Source organism: Saimiri boliviensis, chromosome 21 (assembly GCF_048565385.1).
Source record: "Saimiri boliviensis isolate mSaiBol1 chromosome 21, mSaiBol1.pri, whole genome shotgun sequence".
Taxonomy (NCBI): domain Eukaryota; kingdom Metazoa; phylum Chordata; class Mammalia; order Primates; family Cebidae; genus Saimiri; species Saimiri boliviensis.
Genome location: NC_133469.1, coordinates 8,190,625 through 8,216,633, shown reverse-complemented (window position 1 = coordinate 8,216,633; position 26,009 = coordinate 8,190,625). Strand labels below are relative to the sequence as shown.

The 26,009-nt window shown below is 46.0% G+C and overlaps 1 protein-coding gene across 1 annotated transcript in view; it reads right to left on the bottom strand.

Moving 5' to 3' along the window:
- MOV10L1 (Mov10 like RNA helicase 1) overlaps positions 1-24,333 on the bottom strand; it is a 66,573-nt gene extending 42,240 nt beyond the window's left edge. Inside the window, exons 1-8 of the mRNA XM_003932771.3 lie at positions 24,237-24,333; positions 22,358-22,542; positions 13,275-13,434; positions 6,229-6,341; positions 5,637-5,824; positions 2,334-2,474; positions 1,818-2,059; positions 1,153-1,285 (exon numbers count right to left, since the gene is read on the bottom strand). Of these exons, the coding sequence (XP_003932820.1) occupies positions 1,153-1,285; positions 1,818-2,059; positions 2,334-2,474; positions 5,637-5,824; positions 6,229-6,341; positions 13,275-13,434; positions 22,358-22,542; positions 24,237-24,333 (1,259 nt within the window). The remainder of the gene's footprint in view (positions 1-1,152; positions 1,286-1,817; positions 2,060-2,333; positions 2,475-5,636; positions 5,825-6,228; positions 6,342-13,274; positions 13,435-22,357; positions 22,543-24,236) is intronic.
- Positions 24,334-26,009: the final 1,676 nt, after the last annotated feature.

The window sequence follows — 26,009 nt, the reverse complement described above, 5'->3', positions numbered from 1 at the left end:
AACTTTAAGTCAGGATTGTATGACATGACCAAAAATAGGCACTGTGTCTGAAGCACTTCCTGCCCAACCCTCGCTGTGGCTCTAACTGGGGCTGTCTCATCCACACTCCACTTTGTGTCCACCTGTGGCTTTTTTAAAAAAACATATTTCTATGTTGTCATAATGTCAAAAAAAAAAAAAAAAAAGCACTGATGCTGGCTGCACCTCACACAGCTGACTGTGCACTTGCCACCTACAGCTTGATGTTGATAAGCTGTGATTTAACCAGATTTAAGTTTTTAAAAAGGTTTAGAATTAGATACCCAGCTGGAAGGTGACCACACATTCTCAGGCAGCTCAGGCAGGGATGCGGGGACACAGGAAGCTGGAGGACAGGGCCTGTCTGGTCAACTGATGCAGTCAAGCACACCAGGGAGAGCAGGGGGCTCAAGGGTGGTATCCTGGCAACCCAGCTAGGAAGCGGCTGTCCCTGCCCCTCCCTCAGCACACTGTGACATCCATGCCTTGGCCAAATGCCCAGATGACAGGATGGAGATGGACTGAGGTTCCAGGGCTCAGCTATGGGGAACACAGGCAAGGTAGTGAAGAGGAGCTAATGTTATGCTTCAGAACAGAAGGACTCAGAAGCACAGGGAGCTGAGGTCTCAGAGCTCATCAGAGATGCCCTGTTTTCTTTGTGAAAAGTGGGAGTCAGGCCGTCTGGTGAGGACCCTCATGAGTGGTACGAAGTTACAGAATGCATTGCCCTAAGTGGGTCACACTTGGTATCCAGATTTTAGACCAGTGGTTTTTCTTAGGATTCTGTCACATCAAAACAGTCAGGAGTACCTTTTTTTCTCTTTTTTTTGAGAGACAGTCTTGCTCAGTTTCAGGCTAGAGTGCAGTTGTGCAATCGTGGCTCACTGCAACCTCTGTCTCCTGGGTTCCAGCGATTCTACTGCCTCAGCCTCCTGAGTAGCTAGGATTACAGGGACCCAAGTAATTTTTGTACATGTAGTAGAGGTGGAGTTTCACCATGTTGGCCAGGCTGGTTTCAAACTCCTGGCCTCAGGTGATCCGCCCACCTCAAAGGAGTTACCTTTTATAACACCCAACCTAGATGTATCAGAGAAACTTAAAAAGGTGGCTCTCTCCAGATCTCCAGGCCCTTACTTTGCATTACATATGACCACAATGCAGGTTTTTCCCCCTGGAGGGACAAGCCCCCCAGGCTCAGGCTCTGTCTTCTGTTTCCTTGATAGAATGTTGTCTTTTTCTCCAATTTCTCCTTTATAGGTACAATCACCTGGGAAATAAAATTTTAATACAAAATTAGACCAAAAGGTAAATTATTTTTAACAGTGCTGGCATGCTTAGTGGAAATGAATACTCACACACTCACAAAGACAGATGCACACAAAAACATGGCACAAAGCCTCAGACAGTGGCTGGAAAAACAGAAACAGAGAAAGCAGCTGGAAGAGAGGGCTGTGACTGCGGACGATCCCAGTGCTGGGAGAGAAGGCCTGCTTTGTGTGGCCCGTAGTGCCCGGCAATCTTCTCCTGCTGAGAAGCCCTCAGAAGCTGGCTGCCATCTGAAGCACCTCTTGGTATTTGTCAAGCTGTTTCTTGTCCCTCTCCCTAACCTTATCAGCAAGAGGAGAAGGGTCCGAAGTGGAAGAGCTCAGCACACAAAGAACCACAGCTGCTGGGTGTTCTGTTCCCAGCTGCTCACACTCTGTCCAGAGCTCACAGCCCCACAGCCCGCTCCAGAGCTCACAACCCCACAGCCCTCAGCCCGCCTGACCTCACGCAGTGACAGCCAAAACGTCCATTACCTGGAGAGATTTCTCTGTTGTTCGCCAAACTACTCTCTAACATCTGAGGGGTTTTGTTTTTTGTGTGGCTAGTTAATGAATCAATATTTTCATCTGACGAATTTTCCTTCTCAGGAACAGAAGCCAAAGATACCATGGGGCACGTCTGGTCTTTATCCAGCATTTGAAATCTGAATTGTTTAGATTTATCCCAGCCAGCCAGTTTACAGCTGACTAAGTTTTGAGGAATGTCTCCTTTATTCCTAGAAAAAGAAAATTAACCATGAACACAGCCAGGATTTTTAAAACCAAAATATTCAGTTATCATAAAACACAGAACTCAGTCTAGGAAATGGTGACTGCAAATACCCTTACGAATGTAAGAAAAAGTATATTTTAGGATAGAAAATTTTGAAAAGATTTTCATAAAGGGAAAAATAAACAGCCAAAGTAAAGTTGTTTTTACAGAAATTATTAAATCACAGTTTAAAAGCCATTAATGTAGCTTTATATAAAATGTTTCAGCAGCAAACTTACTCTATCCAGATCACCATGGTTTTACTTCTTCCTTCCTTTAGGGTTCCAAAATGTGTCATCTGTGTAACTTCAATATCACCTTTGTTCTTTAATAAAACGGTTCCATAGAACTGAGCAGCCTCATCAATGGGGGTGAAGTCTCTGAAAAAAGAGCCCCAGAGAGATGTCCCTCTGCAGCAGCACTGCCCTGTCTTCACCTGCCACTGCTCCTGAGGACAGACTGCTGGTGGGGGCAAGCAGGGCTTCCACAGGACTCTGGGTTTCTAAGAAGGATGGCAAATCGTAGGGAAGAAAACTGTACACTTCATAAAATCTAGAGAAACGGGAGCAGCCCAGGGAACAGCCACAGGTGATGAGCCTGAGATCAGTATCCTGAACGTGCTCCCCAGTGCTCCCCCACCTCCTACTCAGAGTTAGAGCGGCATTTTCACTCCTCTTCTCTCCAGCCACCTCCCAGCCTACGGTGGGGGGAGGGAGGCCGTGCCTATTAGGAATCCACTGAACTTGCTTTGGAAGTTTTGTTGCTTTGACGTGTTTGAAGACAATGAAATGAAAAGTTTTCCTCTTTTTTTTTTGAGATGGAGTCTTGCTCAGTCGCCAGGCTGGAGTGCAGTGGCGCAATCTCGGCTCATTGCAACCTCCGCCTCCTGGGTTCAAGCAATTCTTCTGCCTCAGCCTCCCGAGTAGCTGGGACCACAGGCTTATGGCACCAAGCCCGGCTAATTTTTGTATTTTTAGTAGAGATGGGGTTTCACCATGTTTGCCAGGATGGTCTCAATCTCTTGACCTCATGATCCACCCGCCTCGGCCTCCCAAGGGGAGGGATTACAGGCGTGAGCCACCGTGCCTGGCCAGTTTTTCTCTTTAGAAATGAGAAGGTGAGATTTTAACTTTCCCTGAAAATGAACCCATTTATTTCCCTTTCTTCTACTGACACTGCAGGCTTGATTCTCCTCCCTGCCTGTCCACAAGCTCTTTCCAGAAGGTAAATCTGCCTTATGCCACTTCCCAATCTGTGCAGCCATTAAGAAAATGGGGTCTCTAGAATGGCTCCCCACAATTCTGGTCCCTGCTACAAACTCAGTGAGGTTCCCAGCTACAGAGCAGCCCCTCCTGGCAGGAGCCTGTCCGGCTCCCTTCTCCGTGTGTCCAGGCATGACAAGGGAGGTACAGGGGCAGAGTGTCCACAGCATTGCTGATGGACAGGGTGGGGATTTTGCAGGAAGGAGTCGTCAGATGCGACTGCCAGGCCCGTGGCTCAGCCGCCACAGGAGAAGCTCTGGAGCTCTTGGCATGGGAAGGCCGTGGGACTGAGGAGAGCAGGAGCTTGCCTGGCACACTGTCTGCTTCTAGAGTGCAGAGGAGCCACCCCACATATGGCCACGAGCTGAGGAACAGGCACCCCGGCTTTCCTGGCTCGCCCATCCCAGCAGCTTCTACTCTATGGTCAGGAGGCCTCACTGGGGAAATGCTGTTGGGGTATTTTTCAAGCATTTCTAGCCTAAGGAAAAGAGTGAGGAAAGCACAGGTTTAATTCTGTGGTGTTTCCTTAGCGGAACTGGTGAGTCCCAGAGCCAGGCCCAGGCCACACTGCAGGCCCATGCTTCCCAGTCCTCAGGCAAGAATGAGATGCCACAGCTTCTACCTGGGGATGAGGTCAGAGAACGGACAGGAAGCCTGAGGAGTCTGACTGGGACACAGGCAGGAGGTGCAGATCAAGGAACCCTGCCCTGTCTTATTTCCTGGCACTACCAGGCTCCCCCGACTGGGCTGAAAGCAGAGTTTCTGTGCATCCTGGGCCTCTGTGCTGAGAGGGAGTGAGGGCAGTGCATGAAACATCCATGCTCCACGAGATGGGCCTTAGGCACCCTCCCAAAGGAAAGCAGGGTCCAGCAGGGTCCAGCAGGGTCCAGCAGGGAGGAGAAACTGGGCTCTGAGTGGCCAAACCACCATCTGCCAGTGGGCTGTGGGGTGACGTGCCTAGGAGGCAGAGCCCACCAGATTCTGTCCCCCCCACCCCCCACAGCCCTGAGTCCACCCTCCAGTGGCTCCCTTAGCGGGGCATATTGCTCCACACACCCTTGGGGCTCCGTTCACACAGGGCTGTCTGCTTGTACCCAGAAGCCCAGCCAGGTGCTAGATAAGGAGCGGGAAAGCAGATGCTTTCCCCAGACAGAACCTACATTCTACCAGGATAAAAAATAAGCGGAAAGATGGAGGGGATGTCTCAGAAGTTCACTGGTGGTGAGTGAGGAGTGTGAAAATAAAATAAAGACTTGGGACTCCACTCACCACATCAATAGGAAAAAGCTCAGCTGGAAGCTGAGTCATGCAAGAAGCTGCCTTTCCTTCATCCCTAAGCTGTCCCTAAGCCAAGAGCTACAGAGACCAGGTTCAACATCTCCACAGGTAGCTACTCCACTTACCTCATCTTACGTCAAAGCGCTGATTTACATAACCCACTCTCCCTCCCTGCTTCTTTTCCTTCTTGCAAATGTGAACTCAGTCTTGTGACCACACCCTCTTTCCCTCCAGCCCACTTTTCCCTTTTAAATACTGAAGCCCTCAAACTCATCTTTGGAAGAAGGCATGAACCACAGATTCTTCCTATGGATTTGTGGTCTTTCATTCCAGGCATGTCCTTAACCTTGGCAAAACGAACTTCTAACTTGATTGAGACCTGTCTCAGATACCTTTCGGTTTACAGGAGGAAAGGCAGGCAAAGAGAGAGCAGGTCAGAGCAGGGTCTGCATGCAAACAGGGAGCTCAGGGAAGCCTCATGATATCTGGCACACAGAACACAGATGCAGGAAAATAGATAATTTTAAGAACCAACTACGTCCAATACATTTTTAAATGCCAAAATGTGAAAGAACAAAAGAGAAAATCCACCAAAAATGGCAATCATCAATGTAAAACGAAGGACAAACAAGGACCCCTAACTCCACCTTCAGTCAACCATGGAGACTGCTGGAAGCCTCCAAAAGACAGTCTTTTTTTTGGAGACAGAGTCTTACTCTGTTGCCCTGGCTAGAGTGCAGGGGCACAATCTCGGCTCAGTGCAACCTCTACCTCCTGGGTTCAAGCGATTCTCCTGCCTCAGCATCCCAAGCAGCTGGGATTACAAGGCATGCACCACCATACCCAGCTTATTTTTGTATTTTTAGTAGAGATGGGGTTTCACCATGTTGGCCAGGCTGGTCTTGAACTACTGACCTCAGGTGATCCATCTGCTTCCGTCTCCCAAAGTGCTGGGATTACAGGCATGAGCTACCGCGCCCAGCCAGAAAAATGTTTTCTTACCGCCTCTTCACTGGAGTCAAACAAAGCGCCCTCCAGACGTAGCACGACTGGCTGCTCTCCACCACCACTGCATTGACTACGTCGCCTCTCCGGGGTATGTACCCGTCTGGCAGTTTCAAAGAGTCCAAGGTGAAGAAGATGCTATCCTCTATCACCCCGTTCCTTCCACAGAGGCTAGAGATGCAGACCTGGGAGCAGAGAGCTGAGCGTCACTAGAAGCAGGTGCCACACGACATGCCAGGGCGCAGCTCCAACGAATGCCGAAGTCAGCCCAAAGCCCAGCAGCTGCACCAGGAAGCTCAAGTTCTACATCCCATACCACTCATCCCACGATTCCCCAACACACCTTTCTTCTTAGAACATTTCAGTGCTGTCGGTAAGCTGTATGCCGTAGGATTTAAGTACGTAAGCACACACTGTTTCCTTAAGGGAAGACAGCATCATCAACAGGAAGACACATTCCTCTTTGGCCATGACTAAGCTTTATTTTTCCGGGCTCCCAACACATGCAGGAGAACTCTGGGCTGTGCCAATTACCCTCAATGGCAGGAATGGTAGAAGCAGAGAGAGGAGCCACTCGTCGGCACACTACCTTGTCCACGCGCTTGTACCTCAGCGGCTTCACTGAGGTGGCTTCGCTGCTCCACGTGCCGGGCCGGATCCAGTACTTAGCCTCCACCCAGTCCCCCTTGCAGGGCTCGAAACCTAAAACCGCCCGGGGAAAAAGCCGTGGTAGTATTAAAGTGCACAAGTTATTCTGAGGTTGTGAGGCACTGAAATAATTTCTATCATTATCTGAGGATACATTTGAATGTTAAAAAGGCACCTTCTACTACTGCTAGAAACAAATTTTGCAATAAAAAACCCTGAAGTATTATTATTAACCACTGCAATAAAATGGGCTGAGCTGGTGCCTTTAACTCACACCTCCAGGCTCTAGAAGGTGCAGTGTGCAAGCTCGTGGCAGTCCCGCCCCATGTGGCATTTATCTGAGGGCAGGTGGCATGCCCCGTCCCCCATCCTGCAGTGTTTGTGGCACCTCCCTGTTGGGGACACACCCAGGGTGCTCGGGGACAGACAGGCACCTGCACTCCAGTGTGAGGGAAGCACTCAATGCTCCAGCTAGCCTCTCAGCGAGCCAGAGAGCTGTAGGGAGACCCAAGCCATGGCCTGCCAAACACAAGACATAACTGGGCCTCCTGTGGCTGGTGGACAACTGCAGGGTCAGTGACATCAAGCGGCTGAGCGGTGCTGTTAGAACAGAGAGCTGGTCTGCACAGGTCTGCCATTGTATAGGCAGTGAAAATATTCTTGTTATTTTGCAATATGCACTCTGGCAGTTCTATGAGAAAGTGTATAATTGAACACTGACTTTGTTTCTCCAGAAAGCTGGTAATGAACATGTAACAGCCCAAGTATCAGCTGACATCTATATTCAACATGTGAGCCACGGTGAAACCACTGTCCATGTGAAAACAGAAGACACTAAAATATGCTAGGGCATGGACTTCAAGGTCAGGGGGTATTTTAAGAAGACCATGTCCTAAAAACCACAATTTAATACATGCAACTATGGAGATACATTTATACAGTATTTTGTAAACCATGCCTTCATTTATTCCATAATTGTTTAACATAAATTTGCCAATTTTTATTCTAAATTTCCCTGGATATGAATGAAAAGTGAAGCAATAGCTATTAATGTACTAGTACTATACATTGAAAGGTCACTTTAAAGAAAAAAAAAGCTAAACAAATTCAAGTAATTTTTTTTTCCCCAATAGAATCATGGCTTCATAGCAAAGATTTCTAGCATGTTGGGAGGCTGAGGTAAGAAGATCACTTGAGCCCAGGAGTTTGAGACCAGCCTGGGCAACACAGTGAGATCCCAACTGTAAAAAAAAAAAAAAAAAAAAAAAAAAAAAAGTTGGGTACAGTGGCAAGGATCTGCAGTCCCAGATACTCAGGAGGCTGAGGCACGATCACTTGAAGCCAGGAATTCCAGGCTGCAGTGAGCTATAATTGTGCCACTGCACTTCAGTCTGGGCGACAGAGCAACACCGTCTCTAAAAGACAAAAAATAAGCAAACAAAAGTAAAGATTTCAGAAGACCATTCTATTGAAGGAGAAATATCTGACATTATGGTGAATGCTACTGTAAATTAAGTTTAGAAATTCAACACTGGAGATAAAAATACGTACTTCTACAGTGATAAGAGGATGTTAACGGAATAAAGTACCACAGCACAAATGAGACCCTGCACATTAGGGAGCCAGGGCAGCAGAAATACACTTGGATGACTGTGGTGCACGTATGATCCTCTAGACACGCCTGGGGATGCAGCCAGCTGGAAGACAAGCACATCCATGTACCTGAACTTCTGTGACATGCATATGTGCACAACTCCTGTGATGAAGCTCATGACAATGAGACACATGCAGATCATCGGGGGCTGGCAGCCCTCATTTTCTCTTTGCTGCTCCCACCACCTGGATTTTACCAGTGCTTGAACCTGAGGAACCATTCTGTAAATCAACCAAAGGTCCTGTGATGATGCTCCTTTTACTTTCTTTTTAAGTGAGGTATCTAAATTTGGGCTATACTTTGTTCAAATCAGCTGAAAATCTTTAATTATTCAGTAAATGTAGAACCCAAAATCTTCAGCTTTTGATGCCTTTTACAAGTTGTAGTTATTGAAAATAAAGCTGATGAACAGGAAGATGCAAAAGCAATGGAGAAAATGAACCAGATTTCAGGAGCTCAAATGGAATCCACAGATTAATGCTGAAATTCTAAGACTGGACTTGAGAAAATTTCAAATCTTCAGAAGAATCTTTCAATGAAGCCCTTTTTAAAATTGGACAAGCTGATATTCTGTAATGGCATGAATGGCCTTGAGACACTGAGAAGGCCTACACATGAAAAGAATGACAGAGACAAACTTATTTAATAATGTCGGTTTATAAAAATGTTTGAATACTTACTGGCTCCGAATTGATGCAAAAAGATAGTATCTGTGAAAACATCTGGGCTAGAATAGTAATATATTTCAACAGAAAAAAAAATACAGAATTGTCAGTGTCTTACATTTCACAGATTTTGCTTTGAGCTTACTAGTATTTCCTCAATTAAAAACACTATAGTTTGAGAACAGCCTGGGCCAACTCAGTGAAACCCTGTCTGTATAAGAAGCACAAAAATTAGCTGGGCATGGAGGTGCACGTTATGTAGTCCCAGCTACTAGGGAGGCTGAGGTGGGAGGACTGCTTGAGCCCACGAGTTTGAGGCTGCAGTGAACTATGACTGAGCCATTGCACTCCAGTTCGGGTGACAGAGGAAAACCCTGTTTAAAAAAAAAAAAAGCCTAGAGGAAAAAGTCAATCAAAGGTGTTTACAATTTCAATTTCAAATTCATCAACCATAAAATGCAACTTTGAAGAAGACACCAGGCAATTATATGAAATAATAAGAGAAAGATCATATTGAATAATATGTCTCAGATTCTAAAATATTTAAGTATGTTAATATGTACCAATAATATAATGTCTATCTAGATAATCAATATGACATTGTTTTAATATGCCCAGCTGTTTTTCTTACAGTTTCTGAATACTACCTTAAAAGTCCACTAACATAATAAAATCACTCTGTTAACCAATACATATTTCAAAAATCAATGATCTAATTTTAATTCTAACATCCCCTTTCCTTCTCAAACGTGTACCAGTTTAGAGGCAAAACCACATGGTCATTCTGGCTGTAGCTCCGGCTGTGAGGGGCCGTGGCCTCATGGGAAGGACAGAGGCCTCCAATGTGCACCAGGCAGGGAGTGCGCCTCCCAAACTCATTCCCTTGCCCCCTGCCAATTTCTGCTGGTGCTTTCCACAAGTACCAAGAACAAGGCCTGCCACACAGGGCAGGCGTGGGGAGAATAGACAGAAGGCACCGGTCCGTGGCCTGTTAGAAACCAGGCTGCACAACAGGAAGTTAGTGAGGGGTAACAAGCAAAGTTTCATTTGTATTTGCAGCTGCTCCTCACTGCTTACAAGACAGTGTGAGTGCTGCCCCCTGTGAGATCAGCAGGAGCTTTAGCTTCTCACAGGAGCTGGAACCCTACTGTGAACTGCCCATGAGAGGGATCTAGGTGGCTCCTTATGACGATCTGATGTCTGATGATCTGTCACTGTCTCCCATCACCCGCAGATGGGACTGTCTAGTTCCAGGAAAACAGGCTCAGGGCTCCCACTGATACCGTGTTATGGTGAGTTGTATATTATTCATTATACGTTGCAATGTAATAATAATGGAAATAAAGTGCATAGCAAATGTAACGTGCTTGAATCAACCCGAAGCTGTCCTCCCTCCCTGGTCCATGGAAAAATTGTCTTTCACAAAACTGGTCCCTGGTACCAAAAAGTTTGGGGACTGCCACTGTAAGTAGATGCACAAACTAGTATAATTTGAAAATAACAAAATCCCCTGACATGTAACGGCGTTGGGTGCTGCAGCCACACAGACTACAATAAGAACCTGAGAAATCTCGATCTCATCACAGGACTACCCAGTGCTCAGCTGGGAATGAAGAGGGCCGAGACGGAGCCAACACACACTCATAGCTCAGACCCCACCGTTAGGCCAGTGGATCCTATCCAGGAGCCATTCTGTCCTCAGGGGCCATTTGGTGGCATCTGGACATACTCTAGGTTGTCATAACATGGCCAGGGCAAGACGCTGCTAAACAGCCTCCAGTGCCCAGGACAAGCCCCATCACAGACAGTGTTTCAGCCCAGATGTCAGAGTGCTGAGGGTAAGAAACTGAGCTTTAGCTGAATGCCCAATTCCATTTTAGCTGCCTCACCCAAATGGCAGAGGGTTTACCAGGCATTCGTGCACAAAACGACCTGAGCCCCACCACTGATGTTAAGAATTCCCATCTCACATGTGTTGTCTATAAACCTCCGCAGGCCAGGGCTGGATGGATGATGCTGTTCAAACACACACAGGCACGGTCTCTTCCACCAGCCACGTGTCCCAGCATGCTATCCACATTTGTTTCTGCTGCCCTTGTGTATCAGACCTCACCTAGGTAACCTCAGAGGGTTGTGTTTAGGACAGAACCTGACCCAGGCCAGCTGGCATTACCTGGACCCTCCCACCACACCTTGCCCACTCAGCTTGCCCCAGCCTCAAGGCTACACTCAGGAAGGAACTCCAAACCACCCACCCCAGTCCTCCCACATGACCCTGGATGGCTGCTCTAGAGCAGAAGATGTTTTTTCTTTGTTTACTTGCTTATTGTCTGTTCTCTCTCCCATTGAAGTGCTAATTCTTTGAGCAGTGTCTGGCAGAGTAAGCACTCTAATATTTGTTGAATTAATGTCAAGAAGGAAACAGCATTTTCTGACTCTCCCAAAGTAAATGAAAAATTTGGCATCATTCTTCCTTTTGTCACCTTTAGGTCAGAATTTATAAACAAAGTTTTACGGGGACACAGCCACACCTCTTGCTCAAGTACAGCTATGTCTGCTTTCAGCTATGTGGTGCCACCATCCAGAGGGAGGGGCTTTGAAGAACTGCATGGCCCACAGCTGCACCACCTGGCCCTCGACAGAAGTTTGCTGACCTCTCTATTAGATTCTCTGTATCATCCTTTTTGCACATTGTATCTTCTCTTTCAAAAAAGTTATTTTGCTGTGGTCCTTAGGTTTTGTGATTGTGTTCACAGCAATTCTGACATGACTCTGAATGTGACTCTCTCAGGCTCAGGAGGACCTGACTTTGCCTCACTTGAGGTTTCCTGTACTGGGAAATCCCTTAGCCTAGGCTCCAGATTTTTGCCCATCTTTATTCCTCAGGGGAAACCTTCTCTTCTCTGCCCCATCAACATCAGGAACATCAAACATTTCTGGTCTTCTTCCTCTTGAGCCATTTCCTGGTGAGGCCCCTGAGAGGGGCTTCCTGTTGGCAGGATTGAGTGGCCTTAACAATTACAGGTGCCTTTCGCCAGAACTGAGCATTTCGCTGGCTGTACAGAGATTCTAAAATCCCAGTAGACACCTATCAATTTCATCCTGGGGGATCCCAGGATTAACTACCAAGGTCAAGGTCAGGTGTGGTGGCTCACACTTATAATCCCAGCACTTTGGGAGGCTGAGGTGGGTGGATCACCTGAGGTCAAGAGTTCCAAACCAGCCTAGCCAACATGGTGATACCCTGTCTCTATTAAACATACAAAAATTAGCTGGGCATGGTGGCGCACACCTGTAATTCCAGTTACTCGGGAAGCTGTAGAGGAGAACTGCTTGAACCTGGGAGATGGAGAACCTGGGAGGCCCGAGATCAGGCTACCACACTCCAGTCTGGGTGACAAGAGCAAAACTCTATCTCAAAACAGAAAAACGAAAAACCAAGGTCAAAGAGTGATTCAGCAGCTTCCTGGTGGGCAGAACCACCTCCTAGACCTCCTGCCCTCAAGCTTAAAGCAGAAAGCTTCTATTCATCTCCTGACAGGCAGGCACCTCACCAAGCAGCTTTTCCAATTCCTGCCCTATCACAATGTATGCTCAGGTCTCTCTCTCCTTGGGAGGAAGAAACACATCTGAATATGGAGTCTGGCTCTGTATTCACCACCGTAGGCAGCAAGAACACAGTAACCAAATTCAGCTTAGTCAATGGCATCCACACATTCTTTCTTTAGGTATAAAAACAAAACCTCAGATCAGTCAAAAACAAATGCAATAAAAAATGGATATATACTTTTGGAAAGGTACAAAATTATCCCTGAGCCCTATTTTAAAACATCTAAAGCACTTTAAATAGTACCTCAGTATGCCTGTAACACTAACTTATATCATATCATTACAATTATATGAAAGCAACAACTACTCAGAAATTATTGACTGCACTTAACAAATGAACACAAAACACATGAGAGCACAAATTTAAACAGTGACCTGGCTTGGTGCAGTGGCTAATGTCTGTAATCCCAGTACTTTGGGAGGCCGAGGTGGGTGGGTCACCTGAGGTCAAGAGTTCAAGACCAGCCTGGTCAACATGGTGAAACTTGTCTTTACTAAAAACACAAAAAAATTAGCTAGGTGATGCACGCCTTTCTACTCAGGAGGCAGAAGGACCCCAACTACTCAGGAGGCAGAAGGACCCAGGAGGCAGAGGTTGCAGTGACCTGAGATCATGCCACTGCACTCCAGACTGGGTGACAGAGTGAGACTCCATCTCAAAAAACAAAAACGAAAAACAAAACAAAAAACCAGTGACCTGGTCCCGTCTTCCAAAGTTTACTCAATATCCAGATGCCTCTGTGTGAAACCTGCACCTGGGGAAGCTACTCTAATCCCCAAAGCCTCTCAACAAACAAAGCATGCCCAAAGCTGATCCCTTCAATGATGTGTGTAGCCATTGCAAATCTAGAGCCAGGGCTGTGTCCTGTTATCCCGGCTGGAGTGTAGCAGCCGGTTCATAGCTCACTGCAGCCTCCAACTCCGGGCTCAAGCGATCCTGCCGTCTTGGCCTGACAAAGTGCTGGGATTACAGGCATGAGCCACCATGCCTGGCCCAGTAACAACTCTTTAAAAGACAAAACCTAATTTTAAATGTAAACATAGACCCCTCTCGCATACCTTCACACACATTCTCCAGAGAGAAGTACGTGGTCTGACTGATACAGCCTGCGCCCTCCATCATGGAAGTCACACAGCCAATCAACACTCGGGGGCCGGAGTCTGAGGGACTGTCATGGTTTCTGCTGTCATCTTCCCACTTATCAGAGACAGCTTCTACCTGTAAAACAAACAAACAGCTCTTTAAACCATAATACAAGGACTATAAGAAATGCAAACTACAGGCTGATATGCCTGTCTGGGTCCATTAGGGCTAGAAGTCCAAGATCAATGCCCTGGCAGATTCCGGGTCTGGTGAGGGCCCTCTTCCTGGTTCATAGAGGGTGTCTTCCTGCTGCATTCTCACGTGGCAGAAAGGGCAAAGGGGTTCTCTGGGGTATGTTTCATAAGGGCTCTGCCCTCGTGACCTAATCACCCACCACAGCCTCCTAATAACATCACACTGGGGTAAGGATTTCAACACGCAAATTTTGGGGATACCAATGTTGAGTCTATAGCAATCCCTTATGAACACCAATGCAATAATCCTCAACAAAATGTTATCAAAGCAAATGCAGCAGCATGTTAAAAGGATTACACACCATTACTATGTGGCATTTATCCCAGAATGCAAAAGTGTTTCAATATATGAAAATCAGTCAACATATCACATTGATAGGATGAAGGAAAAAAAAAAACACGATTATCTCAACTGATGTACAAAAAGCATTTGATAAAATCAACACCTTTTTATGACACAAACATTCAATAAACTAGGAAGCGTAGGGGGGGAAACCTGCAAATGCCGGGGCAAGGGTCTGAAGCCTCACCCTGTTCCCATATAAATATTGACTTACGAAATAATTAGAAATGTAGGCACACAGTTATTCCTTTATATAATCATATATAATCTTATAGTTACTTATAATCATAAAGATATATACTCAAAATAACCTTTAATTTTACTAATGACTATTGGGTTATGAAGCACGGAACTGAAGTGACATTGTGAACAAAGTGATCCTAAGGCAAGATGCTCCAAGCCCTGTCACGCCCACATAGGGCTGCTGGAGGGCGCCTCGGCTGTGCGGCAGCGCCAGCGCTGTGGAAGTGCCCGCTGTTTAGCCAGTTTAGGAGGAGATGTCCAAAATGACCGAGACACCTCCTTCCTGGGGAAGTTAGGAGAAAATGGCTTCTCCAAGTTCTTGTGGCAAGGCCTGGCAGCTGTCAGGGAGGCCCGCAGACATCTGGGGGCTTAACTGTCTCTATGTGTTGCTGGCTTCAGTGGTCACGTTCCATGTCTACTCTCATGCCCCGCTTCTGCACCTGGTTTCTCTTTTTCTTAAAAGATAGTAATTACAATAGTAACATAATCTTAGTGTCCTTGACATCTCTGACAAATATGCAAAGAGCGCTGATGTATTAGGTTTTCTCCTCGCCTTGGCTACGTGAAAGTCCTAGGCCCCCTATCTTCAAGACACATGATTTACCTGACCTATCACCGACCACCATTACCTCACCCTACCTTCCCTGCCCACTGCTTTGTACTCAAAAGTCAGAGTGTCCAGGCACTCGGTGCCACTGCAGGTCTCTGTGCTTTGGTTGGCGGTGGATCCGCGAGCCCAAACTCTTTTCTCTATCTCTGTGTCTATGTCTTTTATTTCTACAGTTTTTTGTCTCTGCACCAACAGGAAGGGGCTCACAGAACCCTAGAGGGCTGGACCCTATAAGGAAGAGCAGGAAATCTCTTCAACACAAGAAAAGCCATAAATAAAGAACCCACAACAAACACCACACTCAATGGTGAAAGGCCGAAAGCTTTCTTTCCCCTAAAGTGGGGAAGCAGGTAAGGATACCCATGCTTACTTCAAGGCTTTCAAATTGTCAGATTAGTAATATAATTATTTTTACTCACAGATGGAAGGATCTTATCTGTGGAAAACTCTAAATTAGATTCCACACACACAGATTTTAAAAAATGGCCAGAGCTAATAAATGAATCCAGCACAGGACACAAAGTCAAAACACAAAAATCAGTTTTTTTCCATACATTTGTAATGAAAAATCCGAAAAAGAAATCAAGAAAAACGATTCCAAAAAAAAGAGAAAACAATTTATGACAGCACTGTTAGGTCAACAGGTTAATTCCTAAGAATGGAACACTTAGCAACCTAACTAACGAGATGGAAGACTCACACAGTGACACTAATGAATGAATTAAATACCTCAATAAACAGCAAGACAACTATGTTCGTGAATTGGAAAACTTAATATTATTAAGATGACAATCTTATGACTTAATTATTAAGATGACAATACTACCCAAAGTGATCTATTATACAAATTTAGGATGGGTGTTGTGGCTCATGCCTGTAATTCCAGCACTTTGGGAGGCTGAGAGGTCAGGAGTTCAAGACCAGCCTGGCTTACATGTTGAAATCCCATCTCTACTAAAAACACAAAAAAAAATTAGCTGGGTGTGGTAGCAAGCACCTGTGGTCCCAGCTATTTGGGAGGCCAAGGCATGAGAACTGCTTGAACCTGGGAGGCGGAGATTGCAGTGAGCCTCCATCCTGGGTGACAGAGTAAGACTCTTATCTCAAACAACGAACAAACAAAAAACCCAACAAATTCAACACAATCCCTAGAAATCCTATGGGTCTATTTTTACATAAATAGAGAAACCCATTCTAAAGTTTTGTTTTTTTTTTTGAGACGGAGTTTCACTCTTGAAACCCAGGCTGGAGTGCAATGGCGTGATCTCGGCTCACTGCAACCTCCGCCTCCTGGGTTCAGGCAATTCTCCTGCCTCAGCCTCCTGAGTAGCTGGGATTACAGGCACGTGCCACCATGCCCAGCTAATTTTTTGTATTTTTAGTAGAGACGGGGTTTCACCATGTTGACCAGGATGGTCTCGATCTATCGACCTCGTGATCCACCCGCCTCGGCCTCCCAAAGTGCTGGGATTACAGGCTTGAGCCACCGCGCCCGGCCAAGTTTTAATGGAATCTCAACGGACCATGAATAGCCAAAACGGTCTTGAAAAGGAGTAACAAACTGAAGGTCTCATACCTCCTGATTTCAAAACTTCCTACAAAGCTACAGTTATCAAACAAGTGTGGCACCACTCTAAGTACAGAAATATAAACCAATGGAATAATAAGGAGAGCCCAGAAATAAACCCTTGCATATGTAGTCAATTGATTTTTGACAAGGACCATTCAATAAACTGCAATTATGAGGTCTTAAAAAAAAAAACAAAAACACACCAGTGCTGGGAAAATTACCATGGGCAAAATAATGAAGTTAGACCCTCATCTTATAACATACACAGATATTAACTCAAAATGGAATAAAGAAGCCAGGCATGGTGGCTCACACCTACAATCCCAGCACTTTGGAAGGCTGAGGTAGGCAGATCACTTGAGTCCAGGAGTTCGAGACCAGCCTGGGCAACATAGGGAGACCCCATCTCTATAAAAACTACAAAAATTGGGTGTGGTGGCACACACCTGTAGTCCCAGCTGCTCAGGTGGCTGAGGTAGAAGGATCACTTCAGCCTGAGAGGCTGGGGCTGCAGTGAGCTGTGATTGTGGTGCTGTACCCCAGCCTAGCTGACAAAGTGAGATCCTGTCTCAAAAAATATTTTTTTTAATGAATCAAAGACTTAAATTTAAAAGCAAAAACTATAAAACTCTTAGCAGAAAAAACTTTTCATGATCTTGGATTAGTCAATCTCAAGTGTGACATCAGGAGTATAGGCAATACAATAGACAAATTAGATTTCCATCAAAATTTAAAACATCTGTGCATCAAAGAAAGTGAAAAGACAATTGATAGAATGAGAGAAAATATTTGCAAATCATGTGTCTGATGAGAGATTAATATCCAGAATATATACAGAATTCCTACAACTCAACAAGAAAACAACCCAATTTTAAAACGGGCAAATGATTTGAATAGACATTTCTCCAAAGAAGACACATGGATGACCAATAAGCACATGAAAAAATGCCCTCCATTATGGAAATGCAAATCAAAACCACAGTGAGATACTACCTCACATCTGTGAGGAACAGCTATGGTCAAAAGAAAAATAAAGAAAGCAGCAAGTGTTGGCAAGGATACAAAGAAAGTGGAAGCCTCATGCACTGTTGGTGGGAACATAAAATGGTGCAGCTGCTGTGGAAAACACTGGGTTCCTCACAAAGTCAAACCTACACTTAGCACATGGGCCAGCAACTCTCTTCCTAGGCGTAGCCCCAAAAGAACCAAACAGGGACTCAAACAGACACTTGTTCATGGCAGCACAATTCACATAACCAAAAGGTAGAAACAATCCAAGTGTCCATCAACAGATGAATGGAGGCCGGGGGCGGTGGCTCAAGCCTGTAATCCCAGCACTTTGGGAGGCCGAGGCGGGTGGATCACAAGGTCGAGAGATCGAGACCAACCTGGTCAACATGGTGAAACCCCGACTCTACTAAAAATACAAAAAATTAGATCACGCCATTGCACTCCAGCCTGGGTAATAAGAGCGAAACTCCGTCTCAAAAAAAAAAAAAATACAAAAAATTAGCTGGGCATGGTGGCGCGTGCCTGTAATCCCAGCTACTCAGGAGGCTGAGGCAGGAGAATTGCCTGAACCCAGGAGGCAGAGGTTCCGGTGAGCCGAAATCGCGCCATTGCACTCCAGCCTGGGTGACAAGAGCAAAACTCCGTCTCAAAAAAAAAAAAAAAAAAAAAAAAAACAGATGAATGGAGAAATAAAATGTCATTTATTCACACAATGGAATATTACTCAGCCATAAAAAAGAATTAACTTTTGATATATACTATATGGGCAAATCTTGAAAACAAGTCAAATAGCCACATGGATGATTCCACTTATATGAGGTAGAACAGGCAACTCCATAGAGACAAAGTAGAACACTGACGCACTGTTTAATGGGCACAAAGTGTCTACTGGGATGCTGAAAAAGTTCTGAAGACAGACTGTGGTGGTGGCTGCACGACAATGTCAACATGTTAAATGCTACTGAACCTCCACTTAAGTAGGGTTAAAATGGTTTATTACGCATATTTTACCACAAGAAAATAAAAAGATAAAAAATAAATCCAAATAAATAAAATACATAAATAAAAATAATAAATAAAATATAAATAAATCCAAAAGGACATTCAAGTTTATACCAAAGGGGATCATTCTCATCAAGTGAGAATGGTTCACAATACAGAAACTGTTCATATTTTCCACCATATTAAAAGTTCAAAGGGATAAAAACTGTGGGATCATCATGAAGATACTGAAAAGTACATGAAAAATCTATTACTAATTTATAAAAGCAAGAATTGTGAGTAGAGAGTACACTCTTTACCACACCAAAAAAGGTCCCTGCTAAGATGGAGCAAGTAAAGGGCAGCTGACCACCAACAGGACTGGGACTTGCTGGATACCCAGGGGCCAGTCTGTCCACATTTTCACATTTCTCAGATCAGAATGAGTCTCACAACCTATGTTTCCATTTTTGATTTTCATTATCAAATTAATGGTGTGTCTTAAAATCAATGGGAATCTGGTACGAGAACTTGCTTTGGAAGGCTGTGTGCGCTACATGACCACAGCTCAGAGAACCAGGTAAGCATCATCCTCACAGGTTCTGGGTTCAAGATCCCCTTTGTAAGATTCTGAATCCAGAGTAAATACACATAAAAACACAAGGGTTATGGTATAATTTCAAGTTCAAAAGGAATTCTCTGAAGGAAAAAATACAATTAAAAAATAGAGAGAGGAAAAGACAGGGTAGTGTGAATGAGCCAGTTCTACAGCTCTCACAATGAAGTCCATAAATACTAACACTGGTGAATTAATAAAAGATACAGGCATATTGTTCAAGTGACTCAAGTACCTCCCAGATAAGGTAAAAACAATCCCAGAAGAGCATCAGGTCTGCAGCATCAAAGTGCACGTGAGAACATGGAGGGAGGCTCTTCCACTTTTCATTTCACAGTCTCTAAGCCAGAGCTGAGAGAAATGTTCTCTATGTGTGCTGCCCGATTTGGCAGTCACTAGCTTTACTTAGCACTTGAAATGTGGCCAATGACACCTAGGAAATAATTTTAATTTTTTTTTTTTTTTAAGAGACAGTGTCTCTGTGTCCAGGCTGGTCTCGAACTTCTGCCTCAGCCTCCTGAGTAGCTGGGACTACAGGTTTATGCCACCAGGCCTGGCTGTAAGTTGCCTTTAGCTTTAATAAATTTAAACAGCTGCATATGGGTGGTGGCTACCACAATGAATGATGGAATTCTAGACTCTGAATTATTTTGTTGGGTATGCATTATTTTTTAATTTGAGAAAGATGGTATTAAGCATTATAGTACTAACCATAATAGCATAATAAAGTACATCTCAAGCATTTTATTTTATTTTAGATGGAGTCTTGCTCTCTCTTGCCCAGGCTGGAGAGTAGTGGTGCGATCTCGGCCCACTGCAGCCTCCACCTCCCAGGTTCATGTGATTCTCCTGTCTCAGCCTCCCGAGTAGCTGGGACTACAGGTGTGTGCCACCACGCTCAGCTAATTTTATACTTGTAGTAGAGATGGGTTTCACCGTGTTGGTCAGGCTGGTCTTGAACTCCTGACCTCAGATGATCCATCTGCCTTGGCCTCCCAAAGTGCTGGGATTATAGGTATGAGCTACCACGCCCGGCCATCTCAAATTTTTTTTTTTGAGACGGAGTTTCATTCTTGTTACCCAGGCTGGAGTGCAATGGCGCGATCTCGGTTCACCGCAACCTCCGCCTCCTGGGTTCAAGCAACTCTCCTGCCTCAGCCTCCTGAGTAGCTGGGACTATAGTGTGCGCCACCATGCACAGCTAATTTTTGTATTTTTAGTAGAGACAGGGTTTCAACATGTTGACCAGGATGGTCTCAATCTCTCGATCTTGTGATCCACCCGCTTCAGCCTCCCAAAGTGCTGGGATTATAGGCGTGAGCCACCGCACCCGGCCCATCTCAAGCATTTTTAAAAAGTAGTTAAGAGCTCAATAAGTTTGCCAAGTTCCAAATTACATTTAAAAATCAAAAGTTTTCTCACATAGGAAGAAAAGATTAATTTGAAAACACAATAGAAAACGATGTTGAGGCCGGGCACGGTGGCTAAAGCCTATAATCCCAGCACTTTGGGAGGCCGAGGTGGGTGGATCACGAGGTCAAGAGATCGAGACCATCCTGGTCACCATAGTGAAACCCCGTCTCTACTAAAAATACAAAAAATTAGCTGGGCATGTTGGCGCGTGCCTGTAATCCCAGCTACTCAGGAGGCTGAGGCAGGAGAATTGCCTGAACCCAGGAGGCGGAGGTTGCGGTGAGCCGAGATCGCGCCATTGCACTCCAGCCTGGGTAACAAGAGTGAAACTCCATCTCAAAAAAAAAAAAAAAAAAAAAAAAAAAAAGAAAACGATGTTGATAATAGAACATATAAAAACCACTGAAAATAAACTTAAGAAATTTACAGAACCTAAATAAAGCCATTAAACTATAAAAAGAATATAAAGAAAGACTTAAATTAATGGACAGACATAATCTGTGGTTGGAGAAGACTCCACATGACCCAAATATCAATTATTCTAAATGAAATCCATAAACTCAGTGCCATCCAAAGCAAATCTGGGCAGAAGAGGAGAAACAAAAAGATTCCCAAATTCATCCAGAACATGTGAAGAGCCAGAAAAACACCATCTGCTAAGAAGAGCAAGGAAGTGAAACCTGCTCACCACCTATTGCAGCAACCCTGCCATGGTGCTCCTGTACAAGCATCGGGACCGCATCACATGCAGGTGGGATTCTGATGCACGTGTAAGGGATTTTCCAAATCAGCACAAATCAGCAGGGAAAGAGTGAGCAACTCAGATGACTGGCTAGCCATTTGGAAAGCAATGTCTGGTTCCCTCTCTCAGTCTGTGCACCAAAATAAGTTCCAGGCAGGTCAAATAGTTAAATATCAATAAACAGGCCAGGCATGGTGGTTTATGCCTGTAATCCCAACACTTTGGGAGGCCAAGGTGGAAGGATCACTTGAGGCCAGGAGTTTCAGATCAGCATACGCAACACAGTGAGACACCACTTCTACAGAAAATTTAAAAAATTAATCAGGTGTGATGGTGTGTACCTGTGGTCCTAGTTACTCGGGAGGCTGAGGTGAAAGGATAGCCTGAGCCCAGGAGTTCGAGGCTGCAGTGAGCTATAATCACACCACTATACTCCAGCCTAGGTGACAGTGCAAGGCTCTGTCTCAAAATTCTTTTAAAAAAATTTCTAATTGTCAATAAACAATTTTCAGAGTAAAATGTGAATATTGGGAATAAGAAGCGTTCCCTAAGGCTTCTTAGAGCACCCAAAAGTTACATGGAAAAGAGACATATTTGACTACAAAAAATGAAACTATGAAATACAGTCAAAGATAATCCTGGGGAAAACATTAACACTTTCATATAATAATTTTCCTTAAAAAGCTCTAATTTAACAAGAGGAAAAGCTGAACTCAACAAAAATGTGGACAAAAGACACAAAAATAATTCATAGAAAAAATATGAAAAGTTAATGTACTTAAGGCTTAAGTGCAAATTAAGCACAGTCTCTCATTCTGCTCCTAAGAGCATAACTTACTATATTATTGATGTTACTTTGGTGATAACCATTAAATTGCCAAGAAAGTAAGATCTTCTGGACTCAAGTGATCCTCTTGCCTCAGCCTCCCACATAGCTGGGACTGACTATAGTGGCACGTGCCACTACACCAGGGTAATTTTTCTGGGTTTTTTTGTAGAGACGAGGTTTCACCATGGTGCCCAGGCTGGTCTCCAACTCCTGAACTCAAGTGATATGCCTGCCTCAGCCTTCCAAAGTGCTGGAATTACAGGTGTGAGCCACTGTACCCAGTCTATTTTAAAAACAGAAATCATAAAGAACAAAAGCACCCCCCTTGAAGATATATTCCACTCTTTCTCCCTTGGCCAGGTCATGTCTGATCAACTGAACCCAAGGAAAGCAACACAAAGCGCCGTGGTGAAGAACGACTGTTCCCACATGAACTCAGACCTTACCCTAATTGCTTTCAGTCCACTGGACACTTTATTTTCTTCCACAACTGCAATCACTTCCTGTCCAACATTCAGAAGCACTTTGCTAGTCACAGCAACACTGGAGAAGTAGATCAAATCATCAATCATGCCATAATCGCTGCAGTACCTTGTCACGACACCCCGTACAGTTTTCAGCTTAGTGTCACCTGAGATGGGTAAACAAAGAGGTTATCTTGGCTATAAAAGCAAGCGCATGCTACAGAGAAGCCCCACCAGAGCAAGAGGGCACAAGCCTCCATGATGGACTGGAGCCTAATGGGCTGCACATGAGACACAGAGAATCCCATCAGAGTGCTGTGTTTGGAGGCAGGCAGCCCAGTTTCCTCTGAAGGGCACAGGCAATGGCTGTGGAGGTGACAGCTCAGACTCCACAGCTAGACTGAGTGGGTTTGACTCCTAGCTCTTCTATTGCCGTTGGTGAACCCTAGACTAGGTCCCTAACTACTCTGGGCCTGTTGCCATCTGTAAGATGCAGACTTATTGTCACTACCCAAGGGAGCTGCCAGAACACACGTGCATGTATGGACCTCTGTGTGGCTGACATGGGTTAAGTGCTATGTAAATTGTACTTATATCAGCATCTGGGTTACTAGTAGTATCGATTATCTTCTTTCATCGCCATCAGCAGCAGCCTCAGAAGACTGAAGAATCTCAATAAACATGGTGCTGGAAGAGGTTCAGGGCTGGGCAGGCAAGTCTCGCCCAGGAGCAGCATATGCCCTCAGCCATCTGGCCACTGCAGCAGCCACAGTCCTGAGTCCTGAACGCACCTTTCCTGCAGCTTCCCAGCCACGGTTGGCATGGGATCTTAGCGCTGCCATGAGCTGGAGCTCCAGCTATCGCTGAGTGTTCTACATATGAGACCCAGATCTGCAAAGCAAGTGCTCCAGGTAACACAGCGTCAGCCCCTACGGATCCAGAGGCCCTTAACATGCTGCCTGCAGCAGGAAGCTCCCCTCCTGAAGCCTGCTCCTGGCTGCTCTCACAGAAGGCAACTAGGGACCCACTACTGTGGATTCCATTCCCACAAAAGGAAACATCGGGAGAAGCCATCAGAACCTCGAGAAAGGCCATGCTTGGTGGCTCACGCCTGTAATCCCTGCACTTTGGGAGGCCAAGGCGGGTGATCACCTGAGACGGAGTTCGACACAAGCCTGACCAACATGGTGAAACCCCGTCTCTACTAAAAATACAAAAATTAACCAGGCATGGTGTTTGGCACCTGTAGTCCCAGATACTTGGGAGGCTGAGGCAGGAGACTCGCTTGAACCCGGGAGGTGGAGGTTGCAATGAGCCAAGCTCGTGCCAGGGCACTCCAGCCTGGGCAGCAGAGTGAGGCTCCATGTTGGGTGGGGGGAGCCTCAGCAGGAATCAACCAGGCAGGAATCCCATCGAATCCCGGGCTTTAGGAAGACGGGCTTGAAAACAAGGCAAAGAAAAGGCGTACGTGTGCGCCGCGCGTTTTGAACGGACAGGCCGAAGTCGGCCGGGCAATGTTTTTCGGGGCTTTCCAGGCACACAACTGCCGGTGACGCTGCGGGCAGGGAAGACAGACACGGAAACACGCCTCGGCAGCTGGTCGGCATCAAAACACAAAGAGGGCCTGGTGACATCCGTGAGACCTCACGGAGAACGAGAGCCCAGAGCGGTGTGGTGCTGGTGGAGCTGGACGCCTCCAAAGGCCAGAGGGGAACGAGCGGAGTCCGGGGAAGGCCGCGCCCAGCGTCTCCCGCCTCCCCCGCTGCACTCAAACACCTCTGGTGGCAGCTCCCTCGTGGCCCATACACGAGGGCCCGGGACCCGCCTCCCACCCGGCCGCCCCGCCCTTCCCGCGAGGCACCTTCCGCGAGCTCGGGCTCCTTTTGCCCAGCTTCCTCTCTGGGGGCGTCGGCCGTCCTCCAGAAGAAGGCCACCAGCTTGGCCGCGAGGCTCAGCATGACCCGCGCCCGGCTTCGGCTGCCTCAGCCGCCGCCCGCACGCGTCCTCACCGCTCCCGCCGCCGGCGACCAATGGAGGAGGGGGGGGTCGTTGCGCCTGCGCATGCGCCTTGGGGGTCGGCGCAGGAGCTAGCCGCGACCCGTAGCGGTTAGAGGTCAGCGGTTGACGCCTAGCAGCGCTTGATGAGGCGAGATGCCTGGTGGGAATGATGTCATCCTGGGTGGGCGGGGCTTCCAGTGTAGGGGGGAGAGGCTCACGTGGTGGGCGGGGCTTCAGGCGGGTCCCCCTCCACGCCACCCACACCTCAGGGAAAAGTGTATATTTCACTGCCCAGAGTGATGTTAGGAGTCGTTTTTTGTTGGTGTTCTTTTTTTTCTTTTGTGAGCCAAAGATTTGTTTCTTCATTTTTTAATTTTCTATTTTTATATTTTTTTCTTTTTTTAAGACGTGGTTTTACCATGTTGGTCAGGCTGGTCTTGAACTCCCAACCTCAGATGATCCACCTGCCTTGGCCTCCTAAGTGCTCGGATTACAGGCATGAGCCACCACATCCAGCCTATTTCTTCATTTCTTGCATATGAAGTACAATACACTTCCCTGACATCCTTGGTCTGAGACTCCTTCCCATAGTCCTTAACTACTATGCAACTGCAACCAACCACTTCGGGGGTTTCCCCCCTCTGTCAGTTTCACAGACGCCTGCCCAGTCCCCTAGTTTCTTGCGGTCATCAACCTTAATTAGGTTGATTTGGTGTTCAGCACAAAGGGCCTCCACCAACTTGACATCCATCCGTAGGCTCGTCACAGTTGGGCTCGGCGCTTGTCTAAGGCTTTGGCCGCTCCGGGAACTCCACGTGCTAGGCCATCGTGGGTGGTCTTTAGCTCTTCTTGTAAAGCAGCATTAACGTCCACTACACCTCCAGCAGCACTGCCTTCTTCCGCCACTTTGGTGGTTCACGGGTGAAGCCCAGTTTTGAATGCACCCAAGTCTCCGCCTCTGCAGGACTGGGTGGCAGGGAAAGAGTTGTTGGTGTTCTTTATCAACTTGAGGAAGTTCCCTCTTGTCCTATTTTCTCAAGAGTTCTCATGAGAGGGTGCGAAATTTTCTGCAACGATTTTCTGCATCTATTCAAATGATCCTGTAGTTTTTAATTTCAGCCTGTAGAGGGAATTACATTGCTTTGCTCTCCTGGGAAAACCCTGTCACGATTCGTTCTCCTTTTGTGTACTGCCCGACTCAGCATCTAAGGTTTTGTGCAGGGTTGGGGATGGTGCTGGAGAAGCAGATTGCTCTGTGGCCCACCTCCCATTTTCTGTCTCTGGCTGGTTTGGGGTTGGTTTAAGCTGGGCCTGCAGTGACCTGGGAGTAGGATGGTGTAACTTATTCACTGAAATTGTGGTAGTATTCACCAGGGAACCTATCTGGGCTTCAAGTTTTCTTTGTGGGAAGGTTTTTAATGAGAAATTCACTTCTGCATCAGCTAGAGGCTAGTCAAGTGATCAAGGTAATGTTGAGTAACTTTGGTAATTTCTGTCTTTTAAGGAATGTGATCAATTATTGGATGTGAGATTATTGACATAAAGTTGTTCAGAATATATCCTTTTTATTTTTTTAATGTCTATATGGTCCATAATGATGAGCCATCCTTCATTCTTGACATAGGCAATTTATCTC